Source organism: Pseudorasbora parva, chromosome 9, assembly GCF_024679245.1.
Source record: "Pseudorasbora parva isolate DD20220531a chromosome 9, ASM2467924v1, whole genome shotgun sequence".
NCBI lineage: Eukaryota > Metazoa > Chordata > Actinopteri > Cypriniformes > Gobionidae > Pseudorasbora > Pseudorasbora parva.
This window is the reverse complement of record NC_090180.1, coordinates 16,415,375-16,432,309: the sequence shown is the minus strand read 5'-3', so window position 1 is coordinate 16,432,309 and position 16,935 is coordinate 16,415,375. Positions and strand designations below refer to the sequence as shown.

At 36.7% G+C, this 16,935-nt stretch overlaps 1 protein-coding gene across 1 annotated transcript in view; it reads right to left on the bottom strand.

The window, feature by feature from the left end:
* Positions 1-16,935, bottom strand: part of arhgap21b (Rho GTPase activating protein 21b) — a 76,427-nt gene that overhangs the window by 34,467 nt on the left and 25,025 nt on the right. The window contains exons 3-7 of the mRNA XM_067454127.1: positions 11,325-11,498; positions 11,183-11,204; positions 1,865-1,957; positions 1,693-1,771; positions 1,569-1,623 (exon numbers count right to left, since the gene is read on the bottom strand). Of these exons, the coding sequence (XP_067310228.1) occupies positions 1,569-1,623; positions 1,693-1,771; positions 1,865-1,957; positions 11,183-11,204; positions 11,325-11,498 (423 nt within the window). The remainder of the gene's footprint in view (positions 1-1,568; positions 1,624-1,692; positions 1,772-1,864; positions 1,958-11,182; positions 11,205-11,324; positions 11,499-16,935) is intronic.

Sequence of the window (16,935 nt, the reverse complement as noted above, 5' to 3'; positions counted from 1 at the left end):
TACAAACACATGGAAAACAAAACAAGACTTAAAAAAATCTCTGAGAAGCTCTTTTGTAGACAATATTATACAAAAATATTTTTTTTTTAATAAATACACTTTTAGAGTATTTTTTTTAGGAACAGTTAAAAAATTAAAGCAACTTCTGATCAATAACATCAATACAACATTCCCATTATGTGGTAATATCTGCCACCTTAATAAACTGATTTCCAGGGGATTTTAATTAACTTTAATTAACATCTGCCTTGTAAAGGCAGTTTTATTGAAAATGGCATCAACAAAATTCATCTTTGAGATGTGACACTGAAGCTGCACCTTAAATAGCATTTAGGTGTATTTGCAGACAGTTTAAGGTGGAATGATTTTAATATAGAAATTAATTGTTAATTTAATTAATTGATGTATCTGAAAACTACTATTAAACCTACCTAAAAAAACTGAAACGCACTGATTATTTTATTTGTATGTTTGTTATATGGTATTTATTTGTGCTATTGCCATAATTTCTTCTTACTGACTGTTTACTTGTATTTAATAATTTTTGAAATTTATACAAGTCAGGCTAGTAGTTTTTTGCTGTGTTATCAACATTGGAATCGAGAATTTTGAAATTTCACTGGTATCTAAAATTTGTTGTCATAACCTTGTTAATTAAGGTTGCATGTGTCAAACACAATGAAAACTATTTTAATGTATTTATTTATTACTTTCTTGAGGTAGGGCCGGGGAAAATTTTGAAACACTGCCATGACAAGGCCAGTAGAAAAATCCTAGCATTGAGCCCTGAAACTGCACAGCAGTGTATCAGATCTCTGTGTGAGAGAGAACCCATGTGCCAGGCCCCAGCTGGCATCTCACTCCCAGCTGAACGGCTGCTTCAACACAAACAGTCTTTCATGAAGCGAGAGCTTCCATCCTGTCTCAGAGAACATCCTGCTCTTCACCTCTACAAACTTCCTATCAAAATAGAGCATGTTCGAAAGTTCACAGCAACTGAAAATATCTACTATATTAAAGATGAGTTAGTGATTAACGCTACAGTCAATCTGGGACATATGATAAAACAATGGCACCATTGATGAGTCAGAAGATCCAAGAATGCAACACATAATGGAAATTTGACTGTAATGGAAAGTGTAAAAGAGAATGCAGGGCAGATGAAGTGATGACTGCACTACAGTTATGTGTAATTGAGGGCAGCTGTGGATGGTGCAGCAGTTTGAGTCTTGCTGGAGAAGGACAGGCTGCAGTGTCCTGGTTAGCAGTCCCAGATACAGCAGCACTCTAAGGAGCGAGAGGAACCCGCCTCATACCTCCAAAATGGGTCAGCACCTTCATTTCCATGGGTGCGAATAGAACAAGTACTACTGAATGCAAGCTTAAAATATAGTGCATACAAGGACCTCATTAGAATGATGTATTCAGAAGCTTCTGGCCAGTTTTATTTGAAGTAATAACATGTTTCCTAACCAGACAAGTTTACAACATCAAAGTCAGTGCAGAAAATCTGAAAATAAAATTCTGTTAGGGACTGCTTTAAAAAAAGAAAAATACAAAACTCTTACCAGCTGTAGTATATCTTCATCTTTTGGCATCACACACAACTCAAGAAATGTATGACTGGAAGTAAAAAAATAAATATTTAGGACCTCATTCATGACAACTAATTTAATTATAACACACTCTTACCTGTTCTGGATGAGCCCTATGACCTGTGAGTATGTCTTTCCGATGATGCTCTCACCATTCACTTTTACTATCCTGTCCCCTGTTGATGTTCCATTATCAGCTTTTAGATTATCAGACATCGATAAGCAAAACAAAACAATGTGCTGTACATTTAAAGAGCTGGTGTAATTACCAGTGCAGAGTCCGGCGCTGTGAGCGGGCCCTCCCTCTTTGACCTGCTTCACAAAGATCGTGTCCATGGGCTCCAGTCTGTTCCGTGGTCTCCCTGGCAACAACAAAAGCAGCAGTGTCACGAGTGACCCAGATCACAACAAACCATCGCCAGAAGAACCAAGCGGTCACAAGATCGAGTCACAAAATAAATATTTGAATCACACCAGTTTCCAAATGAAACATTTAACCCGTCAATACAGTGGAAATGCGGTGACTTAGTCTAGAAATGACCCAGCATTCAATGTGACATCCCTCAGCCCCTAAGGGAAGCGCTGTACTTGGCTTCATTCAGACATATGCCAGAACATAGATCACAGTTCTAACAGTATAACTAACACTGCAGATTCCCTGAGGATGACAGCTACAAAACGCTAAGACAGTGGCCCATGTCTACTTGCACTTGCTGTAAGGAATGCGGATCTTTCCATAACAGTCTATTTATTTGTTCAATACATCTCTGTTAATCTACCGAATTGGAAATAAACCTGTGAATTCTACATGAAAAATGTCTGACCTGACTGTCTAAAGTCTGACACTGACACTGATCGACTTACATTTACTGTCAGCATGTTAAATCCATCCCTTTGAGATAACTAAAATTATCCAACAGACCAGTCAGTAATTTGACTACTCTGATTTTGGTCAACTAGTCGACAATTTTGACCCGTCCCTAATTAGTTTGTCCACATCCAATCAGTTTGTTCGGATAGTAAGCATCCGGTATATCCACATTGATTGCTGTAGTAATGATGTTGGTAAAATGTTAAGATAATTAATTTTTTAACAACAGATTGTGTAAAAATGGGCAACACATGGAACTACAAACACAACAGCACAATGTGGGTGACTACAGAACATGGTCTGTCCCAAACCAAATATTTAAAATTGCGTGTATTGATTTTGTTACCTTCATGATTCTTTATGTGTATTTGAGGAAGTATGGATAATGATTGGCCAACCATTCTAACTGCACTTACCTCAGCAGCCTGTTGTCAAATTATCAAATTGTTTCTGATTTACAAACAAGATCTATTATACTCATTCATATTTAACTGTTCACAATTATTGCTTTGCTTTCCTTATCTTTCCTAAACTAATAATTGTATTATTATTAGTAGTAGTAGTAGTAGTTGTTGTTGTAGACTGTTATTCATTTTCTAATAACTGTACTACTACTTTCCATAAAAATATTAAGCATTTTCAGTATTGCAAAAAATAAAAATAAAATCTTGGGCACCATGTGACACTGAAAACTGAAGCAATGATGCTAAAAATCACAGGAATACATTTTATTTTATTTTATTTTACTAATTTCCAATATTACTGTTTTTACTGTATTTTTGATCAAACAAATACAAATGAGCATAAGATTTCTAGACTGTAAACTGTCCCCAAACTAGACTATAGGAAAAAATATTTTGCTGCCCATTTGAACAGTCTTAGAACCACTCAGATGTGCCCAGAATTCACAATCACAAACAAACCCAACTTGGCATACGGATGCTTTAATTGCTTTCAGTTTTTTCTGGAATTAAAGAATGGAAAACTGAGATCTGAGGACAAATAAAAGAGTATAACTGAGCTGCAGGTGCATGTGTAAATCAGAGTTTAAAGACAGAAATCTGTTCTAGTCTCTACAAACTGCTTCCAAAAGGGCAACAATGAGGAGCTCATCAAGAACATTCCAATCACTACTTAATGTCCCATACTGGGCAATGACATCTCCCTCATAAAACTGTAATGATTTCAGCCAGCAGACATGACTAAGTGTGCTACAGGTTCCGATTGCATGTTTCTTTCTTTTTGCTTGAGGTCTTGCCTGTAGAGTAGAGCTGCACAGTTCCGGATAAATTGAGAATCACAATTTCTTTTTTAAAAATAGAGATCACAATTCTCTCACAAATCGATTCTTATTAGACAACTATAACTATCACATTTAAATTAGGGTTGCATGATATTAGAAACACTTGCACTGCAATATTTTGGCTTTCTGCTATATATATATTGCAATATTAAAAACACAGATTTTCAACTCCCTCCAAAGATTATCTATGGGGTTGAGATCTGGAGACCGGTTAGGCCACTCCAGTACCTTGAAATGCTTCTTATGAAGCCACTTCTTTGTTGCCCGGGCATTGTTTTTGGGATCATTGTCATGCTGAAAGACCCAGCCACGTTTCATCTTCAATGCCCTTGCTGGTGGAAGCAAGGTAAATGTAATAAATTTGTTATTCAAAATCTCATGATACATGGCCCTATTCATTCGTTTCTTTACACGGATCAATTGTCCTGGTCCCTTTGCAGAAAAACAGCCCCAAAGCATGATGTTTTCACCCCCATGCTTCACAGTAGGTATGGTGCAGCAATCTTTCTCATCCAAACACGACAAGTTGAGTTTTTACAAAAAAAGCTATATTTTGATTCCATCGAACTCTTCTGGATCATCCAAATGCTCTCTAGGTAACTTCAGACATTTTCATAACAATTTATGGTCACACTTTAGATTAGGATACAATTCTAGCTATTAACTGTCGTCAAACTTCTAATTACTGCTAATTAATAGATAGTAAGGTAGTGGTTAAGATTAGGTATTGGGTAGGATTAAGGAATGTAGAATAAGACATTAATATGTGCTTTATAAGTACTAATAAACAGTCAATATCCTAGTAATATGCATGCTAACAAGCAACTAGATAATAGTGAGAATTGAACCCTAAACTAAAGTGTTATCCAATTTACAATAAGAATCATTTTGTAACTATCAATAAGTTTTATTTACAGATAATATCAACATTTACCAATACATTTGACATTTTAAAGTTGTTTCTCTTAACATATGTTAATGCACTATAAACTAACATGAATGACCACGTATTCATAATATATATAGATTTTTTTTTTTTTTTCATTTATAAAGTACAGTACATTTTCATGGTTACAATACTGTGCTTCAGTTGTTATAATAAAGTTCACCACTATTTTGATGTTATATTTGTTTTCATTCAGTATCCATTAAAAAAAATATTGGTTGCTTAATTGGTTATCGGCCAGCATGAGCCCAACCTATTTATTGGTCGACCTCTATTCAGAAAAAATATAACTGAAAATACTTCTGGTTATTTGGTTACATTGGAAATGAAAGGTCAAATGGAGCACATTGCATAGTGGGATGAGATGTAGTGTGTTTAGTTTTATACTGCATATTATGACAAATTTAGTAAGTCACCTGGGAATTCAGTTTACTGACAATTTGCAAACTATGCACAGTACATATTTAAAATATTTCAGTCACAATAAGAGCGATCAGATGATTAGTAAAGATTTAATGCGCCATCTTGTGTTCACTGTCATACACTGCAGTTTTCAAATGTTAAAAGTTACACATTTACCTTTAGGAATATGAAGAAACACCCAATATTGCTATGTTTATTGCATTTTGCTTATAATAGTGAACAACATATTAACCCATCTGGACTGGTATCAGAAATTATAGAACATTCACAACAGAAGTGTACCAACTGTGATGATAAATGAAAACCATCCATAAACTAAGCCCAATAGCTGCTTTGTCAGATTTCAATTCTAATGTGGTTGTGGGATTAATGCATGTCAGTTATGCAATCTGTGCACTGGAGTTCAAGTTTCCTTCTGTTGCTGAGAACATGAAACAATGACTCACTCCTGTCCAAAGCAGACGCATAGCAACATGCGAAAATACAGACACAAACTATTATGTATGTGTTGTGCACATACACACAAACATACAAACAAACTAAAACCAACAGATAAATACACAACTACAAACCTGGAACCACATATTCAGAGAGATAGAACAGGCCTAAAGAAACGTCTGGCTCTCACACAACATGCAAATCGAATATTTTACTATTACCTATGCTGGTGTAAGTTCAGGTTGTTGTATTTTTTTTTTGTTTTTGTCAGGTCCTACTATGTTTTACATACAGAACCTAGAGATGTTATGTAAGCTAGGTTGAACTCTTCTAGGTAAAGTAAAATAAGTTTTACAGGGTTATGCACGAGTTCTCTCTTATAGACTAAAGATTGTTCATTTGATATCGGTGTGAAAAAAAGTGTTTTTATAATGCTTTTTAGCCATGATGCATTAGGTACAGTATTATAAACCACAACACAGATAATGACAAAGCATTAATAAACTTAAAGCTCAAAATGAATCTCCATGATCTGATGGCCCCCGCAGAAGTGACTGAATATAGCAGGGATTTTTTATTAATTTTTTCTGGAAAGATACTGGATTTAGAGATCAACCAATAATGTTCCCGATATTTAAGAATGTTACCATAATCAGGTATCGGTTTTGTAACATTAAATTCACTGATAAATGCTGCAGTCTTGTGGCCAATTTGAGAACTGTAAGCAAGACTGCCATTAAAGCACTGCATCTAAGGGAAAATGGTGTTCAAAGGTTAAATAACTTAGTTAAACATAGCGATTAATGTACAAATTCAATATGTTGCATAAATTCTTGATATGTAGTTTAAACTTGGCACTAAAAAATGGTGTCACGTAATCTATCAAATCATGTCCCAATAAAGACATAACTTTACATGAATTAAATAAATCAGCCATGAATGAGTGTTGGCTCATCATTAGTCTCGTAAAGTCACATTCATTGTGCTGTTCGCTCCCTGACTTGAGACTCAAGAATGCAGCTTTTAACAAGATCCACTCATTTCAAACTCTCTAAATTATATTACCATTTACTATATAACCTTAAGTTCACTAATAAACATCTAAATAATTCTAGCTATATATGTGGAAATCAATCATCTCTGCGACAGAAGTTCTGTGTAAACACAGATAAAAGCAGCGCTCAGTCAACAGGTATTTCATAATCTAGACAAAAAACATTAAGGTTCTGATAACATGCCAGGTGAGATAATTGCAATAAAGCATTTTTGGTTTTGTTGTTTCTAACAATGCATTTTCCAGCGAACATTACGGCGTATTCCATTCTCTTCATTCTTTAGCCTACTAAACAACACAAACCTTTTAAAACTATAGTTTATAACCAAATGCTTTTATTTATGCAATACTGATAGACTCCCCTGTCATTTATTTATGTTCTCCATTTGAAAACATTACACTTTGTAAATGTATTTTGTCTATTGTTAATATTACTGCTTTGTTATTATAAATAAAAAGATGCAATTTGCTACTGAGTACTAAGCACTAAAGTAGAAATGTTATTTTATTCAGGTGGCTTAGTGTTTAATGTTTTTTTTTTTTAAATATAATTTAATATTATTAATATTATTTTACATGATTACGTGGCCTAAAAGAATGACAATTTAGTCAGTGCACTTAATTTATAATTTTATGCATTCTTTAATTATATACATTTTATTTTGTATGCAAGGAGGTACAATTACAAGAAATTACTAGGGGCAATACACTCGTCACGATTCGATACCATCGCAATACTAAACTCACGATACTACATTTAAAGGGGGGGTGAAATGCTGTTTCATGCATACTGAGCTTTTTACACTGTTAAAGACTTGGATTCCTATCCTAAACATAGACAAAGTTTCAAAAACTAATGTTGGACGTTTGATGGAGTATTTCTGTGTTAAAAATACTCCTTCCGGTTTCTCACAAGTTTCGGAGTTTTTTTCGAGTATGGCTCGACTTGACGTTAATGGATCGGAAGGTCCTTGTATGGGCCGTACGGGCTCTTCTCCCGGTAGGGTGCGCGCGCGTGACTAGAGCGAGAGAGGAAATGCACGCCCATAAACACGCAGGTGCAGATCCAGTCGATCCAGGCGCCGCGCTCCACTTTATTCCTATGGGTGACTCCAACGCTTCAGCACAGCATTCTGGGAAGGCAGCGCTGCATTTGAACCGATTTGAACGCTGAAATGACGGGAAGCTTCACAACATCGCTTCAGTCGCGTCGCAAAAGTGGATCTCCACCGTTCACTGCTGTCAGGACTTCACCAAATCATACCAAAGAAGTGTGTTTTTGACGGAGCGGTCCCAGCGATAAAGGTTCGGTCCTGCTTTGGAAGCAGCCGGTGAGTAAAACTGCTTCAAATGTCTGTGCTGTTGGCTTGTCGCGTGAGTAAACATCAGTAAATGACACGATCGCGTGCTTCGTCATTCAAATGCGCTAACGGACTCTGTTGTTGTTCTATGTACACTAGTCTGACATGCAAAACCGTTTTGCCTGCTACTGCTAGGTTTAGTCGCATACAATAGTCCATAAACCGAATCATGTCCTCATAAACTGCGAGTAAAGACACAAATGTTGACAGGACACTAAATACAGTACATACCAGAGAGACGGACGTCCTGTTGTAGCCGTTTCTCCTGTTCAATTTTTTTCAGCCTCCTAATGATTCTGGATCATTATCTGTATTAGCTGAGCTCGATAGCCATGAGTTTCTCCACGCTTGAGGACGTCACCGCTTTGCGCTCTGATCATTCTTTAGCTCCGCCCACAAGATACGCCTCCAGGCACTCGTTTTTTCCCGGAAAAACTCGGTACAGCCCATATTTCTTTTATAAATATAATAAAACTAAAGACTTTTCGGAGATATGAAGGATGCAATACTACTCTATAGGTACTCAAGATTGACATGAGATTGACTGAAACTGAGTGTTTCACCCCCCCTTTAATCGCAATATTTCTCTACATTCTTTCACGATCGATAATCACTCAATAAAGCAAAGGGTTTTTTTCTCCACACATTCTTCATTCTTTATCAAGAATGTGGCTTGTCTTTGAAAGTTCCATTGTGTGTGGTTTGTTGAAAGCATCAAGCTTTACAACCTTCCTATAATTTACAACAATGAAATCTATGTAGGTCACATTTGTTAAGTAAAGTCATCAAAAAGACAGAACTCAGTGTGGGAGATCCTGAATCAGATTTAGAAGCCTGTATTTCTGCAGAGAGGAGGCTTTAAGAGATGAATTTAGAGACGTAACTGGGCAGGTTTTAGCCACCCAAAGCGCCAGAAGCACTGTTGAAATGTCAACAATGCATGTATGTCCCTAAATTGACAGCAGGATGAACCTACAAGAAAAACTGATCAAATATATACGTTTAACAGTCAAGTCATTTTGCAACAAAATGATGCAATCTTTAAAAACACACCTAAGGTCAAAAGTTCAAACAAAGGGGGGAGAGGTTGAGCAGAGGAAAGAATCCGGTGAGTTATTTCGGGCAGCTATAGATGGTTGCGCCAAACCATGTTATGAGAGCCATTTCGTAATGGGAGGTGAATAAAAGTCATTCCTTAAAGGGGGGGGTGAAATGCTGTTTCATGCATACTGATCTTTTTACACTGTTAAAGACTTGGATTCCCATACTAAACATGGACAAAGTTTCAAAAGTTAAGGTGGACGTTTGATGGGAGTATTTCTTTGTCAAAAATACTACTTCCGGTTAGTCATAAGTTTCGGCAAGTTTTTTGCGATCATGCGTCCCCTTTGACGTTAATGGGGGCGGAATTTCCTTGTATGGGCCTTACGGACAATTCTACCGGAAGAGCGTGAGAGAGAGAGCGGGAGAGAGCGAAAGTAACAGGCTACGCCCATCAAAGCGCTGGCTTGTAGGCTGCTGCACAGGTGATGTGCACAATTACAATGTCACCAAAAAAGTGCGTTTTTGGTTGCCAGACCAAGACAGTCCTGCACAGATTCCCCAAAAACCCCGCGTTAAGGCAACAGTGGATGTAATTTGCTTTTCCGGATCAGCAACTGAGTTGCGCGAATGTTTATATCTGTTCGCTGCATTTCGGTGCCGACTGTTTCATAAACAAGGCCCAGCTCGACGCCGGATTTTCCCGATCGCCTAATGCTGAAGGATGGAGCAGTCCCAACGATAAAGGTCCCAACGTTAGAACCGCAGGCGGTGAGTGAGACTGCTTCAAATGTCTGTGTTTTTGCCTATGCTCATCAAGTAGCCCAAACATGATCACGTATAGTTAGTTGATCAATGGAGCATGCGATGTGTAGTGCGTGTACAATTGTTTAGCTGGCCACTATATGTGTAACTTTATGTTTGTGTATTGTAAAAGCACTCCAAACAACAATACACAAAGAGTGGGGAAATATGTTGAACTAAATAAGCGCGCTTCTTCATTCAAATGCGCTACTATTCCGTGTCTTTCTATGTAAACACTAACTTAGCCTGCCGTGCAAAACCAGTCCGCTTACTAACGTTACAATTGTCTACACAAACCACATGTAAACACACACACACACGTGCACAACTGCACTTCCCACATGTACACCTTCAAAGACAAAAATACGACGATATAATTCAAGTATAAATATGTAAATAACACAAGCCACTAAGCATATTATATAGTTAGTGTATAACTTGTACCACATAGAGACGTCCTGCTCTAGTCGTTTTTGCTGCTGCTCCTGTTCAACTGCAGCCTCTGGGTCTGATTCCGGATCATAGATGTATGGCTGTATCTGATTAAAAGCCATATTTTTATTTTGAATAAAGTTTTTTTCCCGCTGTTAGGGATGACACAGCTTTACGACGCACTCGACTCAACACAATAGCAGCGCGCTGCTGCACACGTCATTATTTAGCTCCGCTCACACGATACGCCCCACCCGCTCGGCTTTTTTCGGAAAGACGCAGAACAGCGCATCTTTCTTATATAATTATAAAAAAAATAAAGACTTTTCGGAGATATGCAGGATGCAATGCTACTCTATAGGTACTCAAGATTGACATGACACTGACTGAAACTGAGTGTTTCACCCCCCCCCTTTAATAGAACAACTGCTCTGATACAAACTTTTTGGGTTGCTAGATTATAAGGAGGTTGTATGATTAAAAAAAAATTCTGGAAAACTCTGGTTGTTTTTATGAATTGTCAAGATCCTCAAGTCAAGTTTTATAAAGGATTTATTCAGACAGAAGGTGCATCCCAATTCGCATGCTTATGCACTATTCTAAGCCATGTTGTAGTATACATAGTGCAAACAGTGTGATTACACTGAAAATTGCACCATGCATCAAATTCCTAGATAATATACTTAATTAACTGATAAATGGAATGGTGGACACTTCTTACACTAAACTGTCACATCTTTCCTTATGTAGCAGGGTTCGGGAGGGTTATCAGACAAGATGACAAAACAACTTTACAAAATTCATACACTAGATGGTAGAGTGCTTAGTGCACGGTATAAATGCATAGTGTATAGTATGTAATTTGGGACAAAACTATAGATTATGTTTTTATGTCATTAAAAGTGATAACTTACCTCTGTGACCATGGTCTTCATCCTATAACAAACAGAAAAAGTAAATTAATTTGTATGTTACAAATAATACTAAGAATATAAATAATACTAAGATAAGATGCTATGAAACTCAATGAACACAGCAATGAACGATGTACACTACCTTAAAATTGGAGTGCACCGCAGACTCTGGTGGGTACACAATGAAGTGACGCAGAGTAAAGCCGAAGCCCTGTGAAGTGCGGCGCAGGCGAAGCATCTTAGGCCCTGGCCAGGAAAATGGCTCCTCCTCCAGTTGGAAGAGCACTCCCGTACAATCATCCTGATCCACCACATCCTACAAAGAGAGAAACACATGAAACCACGAGGAAGCAGTGGGAAGCTGGGAACACTGATTATAACTGATCGTGATTTCCACAAACTGAAAAAAAAAAAAAAAAAAAAAAAGGAAATGTTTAATTTAAAATGATCAATAAATAATTACCATAAATAGTCCAAACAATTTAGAAGAGATGTTAATAAGACACAGGATGGAGAATTAATTAAAACGTTTGGTTACACTTTAGATTAGGGTTCAATTCTCAACATTACCTAAATAGTAATCTACACACACACACACAGTCAGAACGCTCCATCAGAGAAGTGCTCATTAAAAATCACTGATTCAGTCTCTAACCCCACTTTGGGTGAAACCAATTTTTTTATTTATTTTTTAAATAGCGAAAACATGAAAAACTCCATCTGGGTCTATTTATAACTGGTAGTTTCTGAGAAATGACCTGATCAAACTGTACAGATCATGACATACAGCCACTGATATTCACACCAGTGAATCACTTTTGCGAGCAAGAGAGCACTGAACAAGAGCTCTTCTGCCTTTCATAAGCAGAAGCAGTGGACAACCACATCCTGGAGAAACAGCATAACGAAAACAATAAATAAAAAAAACCTTAAGAGAAATCCAATTCGACTGTCAATTATAAATTCCATATACATTGTTTAGAAAATTTGAAACCTATTCAACAAACTAATGTAGGATCAGCGCAGGAAGAATCAGAACTGCTATGACATCATCATCCTTGACATTTTCCTCTTTATACTGAGGAACACCCACTGAAGGTTGAGTCAGGGCTGGCCTGATGTCATGTCTGGAGGGTGTGGGTGATGCTGTATGTTTCATCTGAAGTTAATTTTCCTTTGTGAAGCATATTTAAGGATAACAGACACCATATGCCAATTCCCTTACAGAAGTATCCACTGTTCAAATTTATTTAGCTGACAATAACAACTTTATAATTTTTTTTTTTTTATTATTATTATTATTACTATTTGATTTACTTTAACAAGGCTCAAGTTGTGTAATTTGGTCAGGTTAAGGTCTTAGGCCTTGAGTATTCTTTAGATCTCCATGCCTTCCGATTCCAGTGAGGGCATTCTTCTTCCGGCACGCACTGCTCTGTTTATGGAGTATTTATAGCCTCACACCTACACAATAGTCACGCCCTAGCCTTTACTGCCAAACCTCTTTCAGCAGAGGTGTGAGAAATCAAATATTCCCCCTCTATAAACACAAACCAACATCTGAAATGCCACACCTGGTGATATTCACAAAAGTGTGACAGTTATATAAAGTAGAGACCAACTAATATTTGATTGAGATTATTTTTGTTTATTTGTATTATAACCAATATGCAGTGAGATTCTTTTTTTTTTTTTTACTTTTTGAAAATAATAATTAGAATACATTAAAAAAAGATTGATAAAAACTATCAAGTACAGTTTTCACAAAACAAAAATGTAACACCCTAATCAAAAGTCAAATGACTAAAGCTTTGGTTTACATGACAAAATGTAGAAATCAAAAAGTATTCAACCTACAATCAGCAAATGAGTGGAAAATGTATTTATTTTCAAATTCTTTATTTAAAGTCAATGAATTTTACACAAGTTTATAAATAATAATAATTCTAATAATGATACATGGGAAAACAGTTAAAATGAACAAATAGTAATAATCTGGCTCAGAGGAGTCTTTGTGGTAGTTTTTCTGGTGATTAAGGGGTAATACAAGTAAATTACCTTGCAAATGCTTGTCGAAAGCAAAAATGCTACAAAATGCACACGGAATTTGGTGAAAAAGTGTGACATGCTAGAACCAGGGGTGTGCATATTAGGGCTGAACGATATGGACAAAATTTCATATCTCGTTTTTCATGCCAGATATCTCGATATCAATACAATACGATATGACTACGTGTTCGGTGAAAACCAATTATTTCTCACATAAGTACTAAAAAAAACCCTATACATTTAGAGTTTGTAAAATACACAATGATGTCTATGGAAGAGGTAATAATAATCCTTTCCATTATAATTCGACACGTTATTCATATCAGATACACATTGTGTAAGTAACTTCAGTGTTTACTCTATTCTATTCCCAGTTCACCAGCCACTTACTTTAAGTATTTCGGGAGAAGTGGAAGAATTCACGTGTTGTAAATAGTGTTGCTCAATATACCGGTACTAGAAAAGTATTGCCTGCTATTACAAACGGTACGATATGGACTTTTATTAGTACCGGTACTTTAAGGAGGACAGCGCTAATATGAGCTGTATTTCTTAATGTGCGTGGATGTGTGACAGCAGGTGTCAGGACGTGTGTGCAAAGCTCTGCTTCACCCGGTCACTAAACATTGGAAATAGTATAAGAGTTAAATATATGCGCAGCGCGTGACAGAGAAAGCAACAGAAATATGCGCGTATGAGAAGAAAAAGAGTGGCGCGGGACGTGCTCGCGCTGCCGGACTCTGACCTGAAGTGCGCGCACACGCCTTTCAGACAACAAACATGCGATCGCCATTCAGCTCTTTCGCGGATTATTATTTGGGTTTGAATGGTCAAACGTATGTAAAAATGCATGGTCTGGCGAGTATTGAGGTAAACACAGTCGGATATGTCTTTAGTGAACGTGTAGCTTACAGCTGAGGTAATAAGATCAGTGCAGGTCTTAAGCCAGACCTAATACAAAATCACATGAAATTCAAAAAACAAAGCACCTTTATTGACTAGTCTAATGAGGAAACACAGCTGTCCATCACTGCATTCACCACTACAGGTTAGGGATGCGCGGTATACTGGTACTGGAAAAATACCGGTATATATTTTATTTAAAACGGTACGATATCATAATTTGGCACATTTCGGTATATGCTGCTTTTCCGAAGTTCACCACTAGATGGCAGCGCGCTACCAAAACTGACCCGAAACAACCGGCAAATGTGACAACAACATAGACGAACATGTTGAACATAGATGCCCAAAACGAATTAATAAAGAGAGTAGAAGTGAAATGTGTAATTACTTTGCTTATAAAACTGATGAAGAACCATCAAACCTAGCCAAGAAGCATCTGTCACTATCCTGACTTTAAGACTTCTGAAGAGATCGACAGGTCAGTGAATCATTCAAACCATCTCATTTAGACATGTATTTTCTTTTTACACTGATCAACGCACACACATAGCCTAACATAAGATCGAATATCACAAAATCTCCAGCTTTCGTTTCAACCAATGACATTTAGATCTCATAATATTTGCATGCGTACTACTGCACTATTTACATTCGCGTTAGACACAACCAACTGTGTTAATGTGAATACTCACTAAAGATGGACATTTGTACATAATTCTGTGTATTTGACTGTTTAAGGAAACTTAATTTGTAATGTGCGAGCTCTAAGTTACAGGCGTGTGTGTGTGTGTGTGTGTGTGTGTGTGTGTGTGTGTGTGTGTGTGTGTGTGTGTGCATGTGTGTGTGTGTGTGTCGTTATGAGCTCATATCTCCTTTTTTTACGAAATGCTATAAAATCGCTTGCATGTTCAAATGACTTCCGTTATCCATCCCGAGACGAACGTGAAATGTTGAATCAGATTATGCAGATTGCTTTAGTGTAGGTGCTGAAACCAGAAGCAATTTGCTAATTTTGAGAGATTTTTGCTGCAATTATTTCTCACAAGAAAGTTTTCAAATGACTGATTTGATGTGATAAGGTTTGCTAAATAATTAATTAATAAGCATTTGTGGTAATTTCCCACTTTATAAACTCAAAACTAGAATAATTGTTCTCATTCGCGTGCAATATACCCGCGCTAATATCAGACCGTGTGGTATCGAGTTAATATCGGTACTTCGGTATTAGTTTGGGGTATCGTACCGAAGCCAAAATTGTGGTATCGAGCCATCCCTACTACAGGTAAGCACAGCTGTACCTCTGAGTGAGCCGAAAAGATAACTTATTTGATAGCAAAATTATCTCAAGACATTTAATACTTTTGTTTTTTCTGTTCTTAAACTCGTCTACCTTAACAAAACTTAAAGCGCTGTAAGAAACTTTGCGTAGCACATCATTATCTGTGCCCCTGCAATGTATGTGTCAGAGGTATGAATTTTCTCTGCAGCCGGGCTTATTGTTATGAGACTGATTAGCAACTTTCACCCAAGCATGTGGAAATTCTTGTTTTTCTTAACATGAACATGACAAACAATATTAACATAATAACCATATGCCCATCTCAGTGTATATGTAGACATACATTCTGTAAGATAATTACCGTGTTCGTCATGTTCTCAATTAACGTTCACAATGTAACGGTCTGGTTTCTACAACTTTCATTTAAGGAAAAATCTGCCTTTAAACTTGAAAGAAATTATTTGACATTTATCCTGATAACTATCGATATTGACAAAATATGAAAATGTTCATGTGTCATTTTTTTGGCCACATCGTCCAGCCTTATGTTGTTAACGGTTTAAAAATCTGATTAGACTGATTATAGTCTCTCTCACCATTGTAAAATGAATTTTTTATATAGGAACAAGCAACGTTGTCCAAAAGTTCATTCTGCACTGAGCAAAAACATGCTGATGTTTGCAAGACATCTGCAGTGGAAAGGAGGTCTGCAAATTCATTACCCCTCTCATGACTAGCTGAGTTCACTACTAGAAAGAAAAGGAAGAAATATTCTATGCTTCTATCAGGTGTGCTAAGGAACACTGACTCAACAGTGATGTGTAGCAGGCTATGGTCTATTTTAGTCTACTAAACAAGCAGTCTTAAGGTTACTCGAGTGGCTGGAATATGTCTGGAGGGTGCCAAATTCTGATACGAGGGCTGAGTCTTTGAGGAATGAGTTAATAAGTGTGAAACAAAGCGAGTGCACATGAAATCTGAGAGCCTGTGTGAACTTGTGGAGCAGGTTTCTGTCAAGAGCTCTGACAATTTCCAGAATATTACGCTCATAATTTAAACTGCTGAGCAGCAGTAAAGCTGACTGCAGGATGTTTTAGACAACACTGTGCTGTAAAGAAGTTATTGCTGTATACCAGAACAATTTCGGAGACTGAGGTAATGGGACCTCATCGATTACAAACCTAAACTGATTTGAAAAGCTATACAAAACTATAAATTAGAACGCCACAACTAGTCACGATGTAAGCAATAGAAACATTAACCAACTTGAATCTTTTTTTTGTAAAATAATAAATCACTCTGTATACTCTATATCGTTTAGTATAATATATATATATATATATATATATATATATATATATATATATATATATATATATATATATATATATATATATATATATATTTATTTAATCTTATTCCAGCTTATTATTGGTCAAATGCAATCAACCAAATTCTCAGTGCACATTTTGAAGAGTATTAATGTAAACACAGTCGTAAACAGTTCAGGAAGAAATGA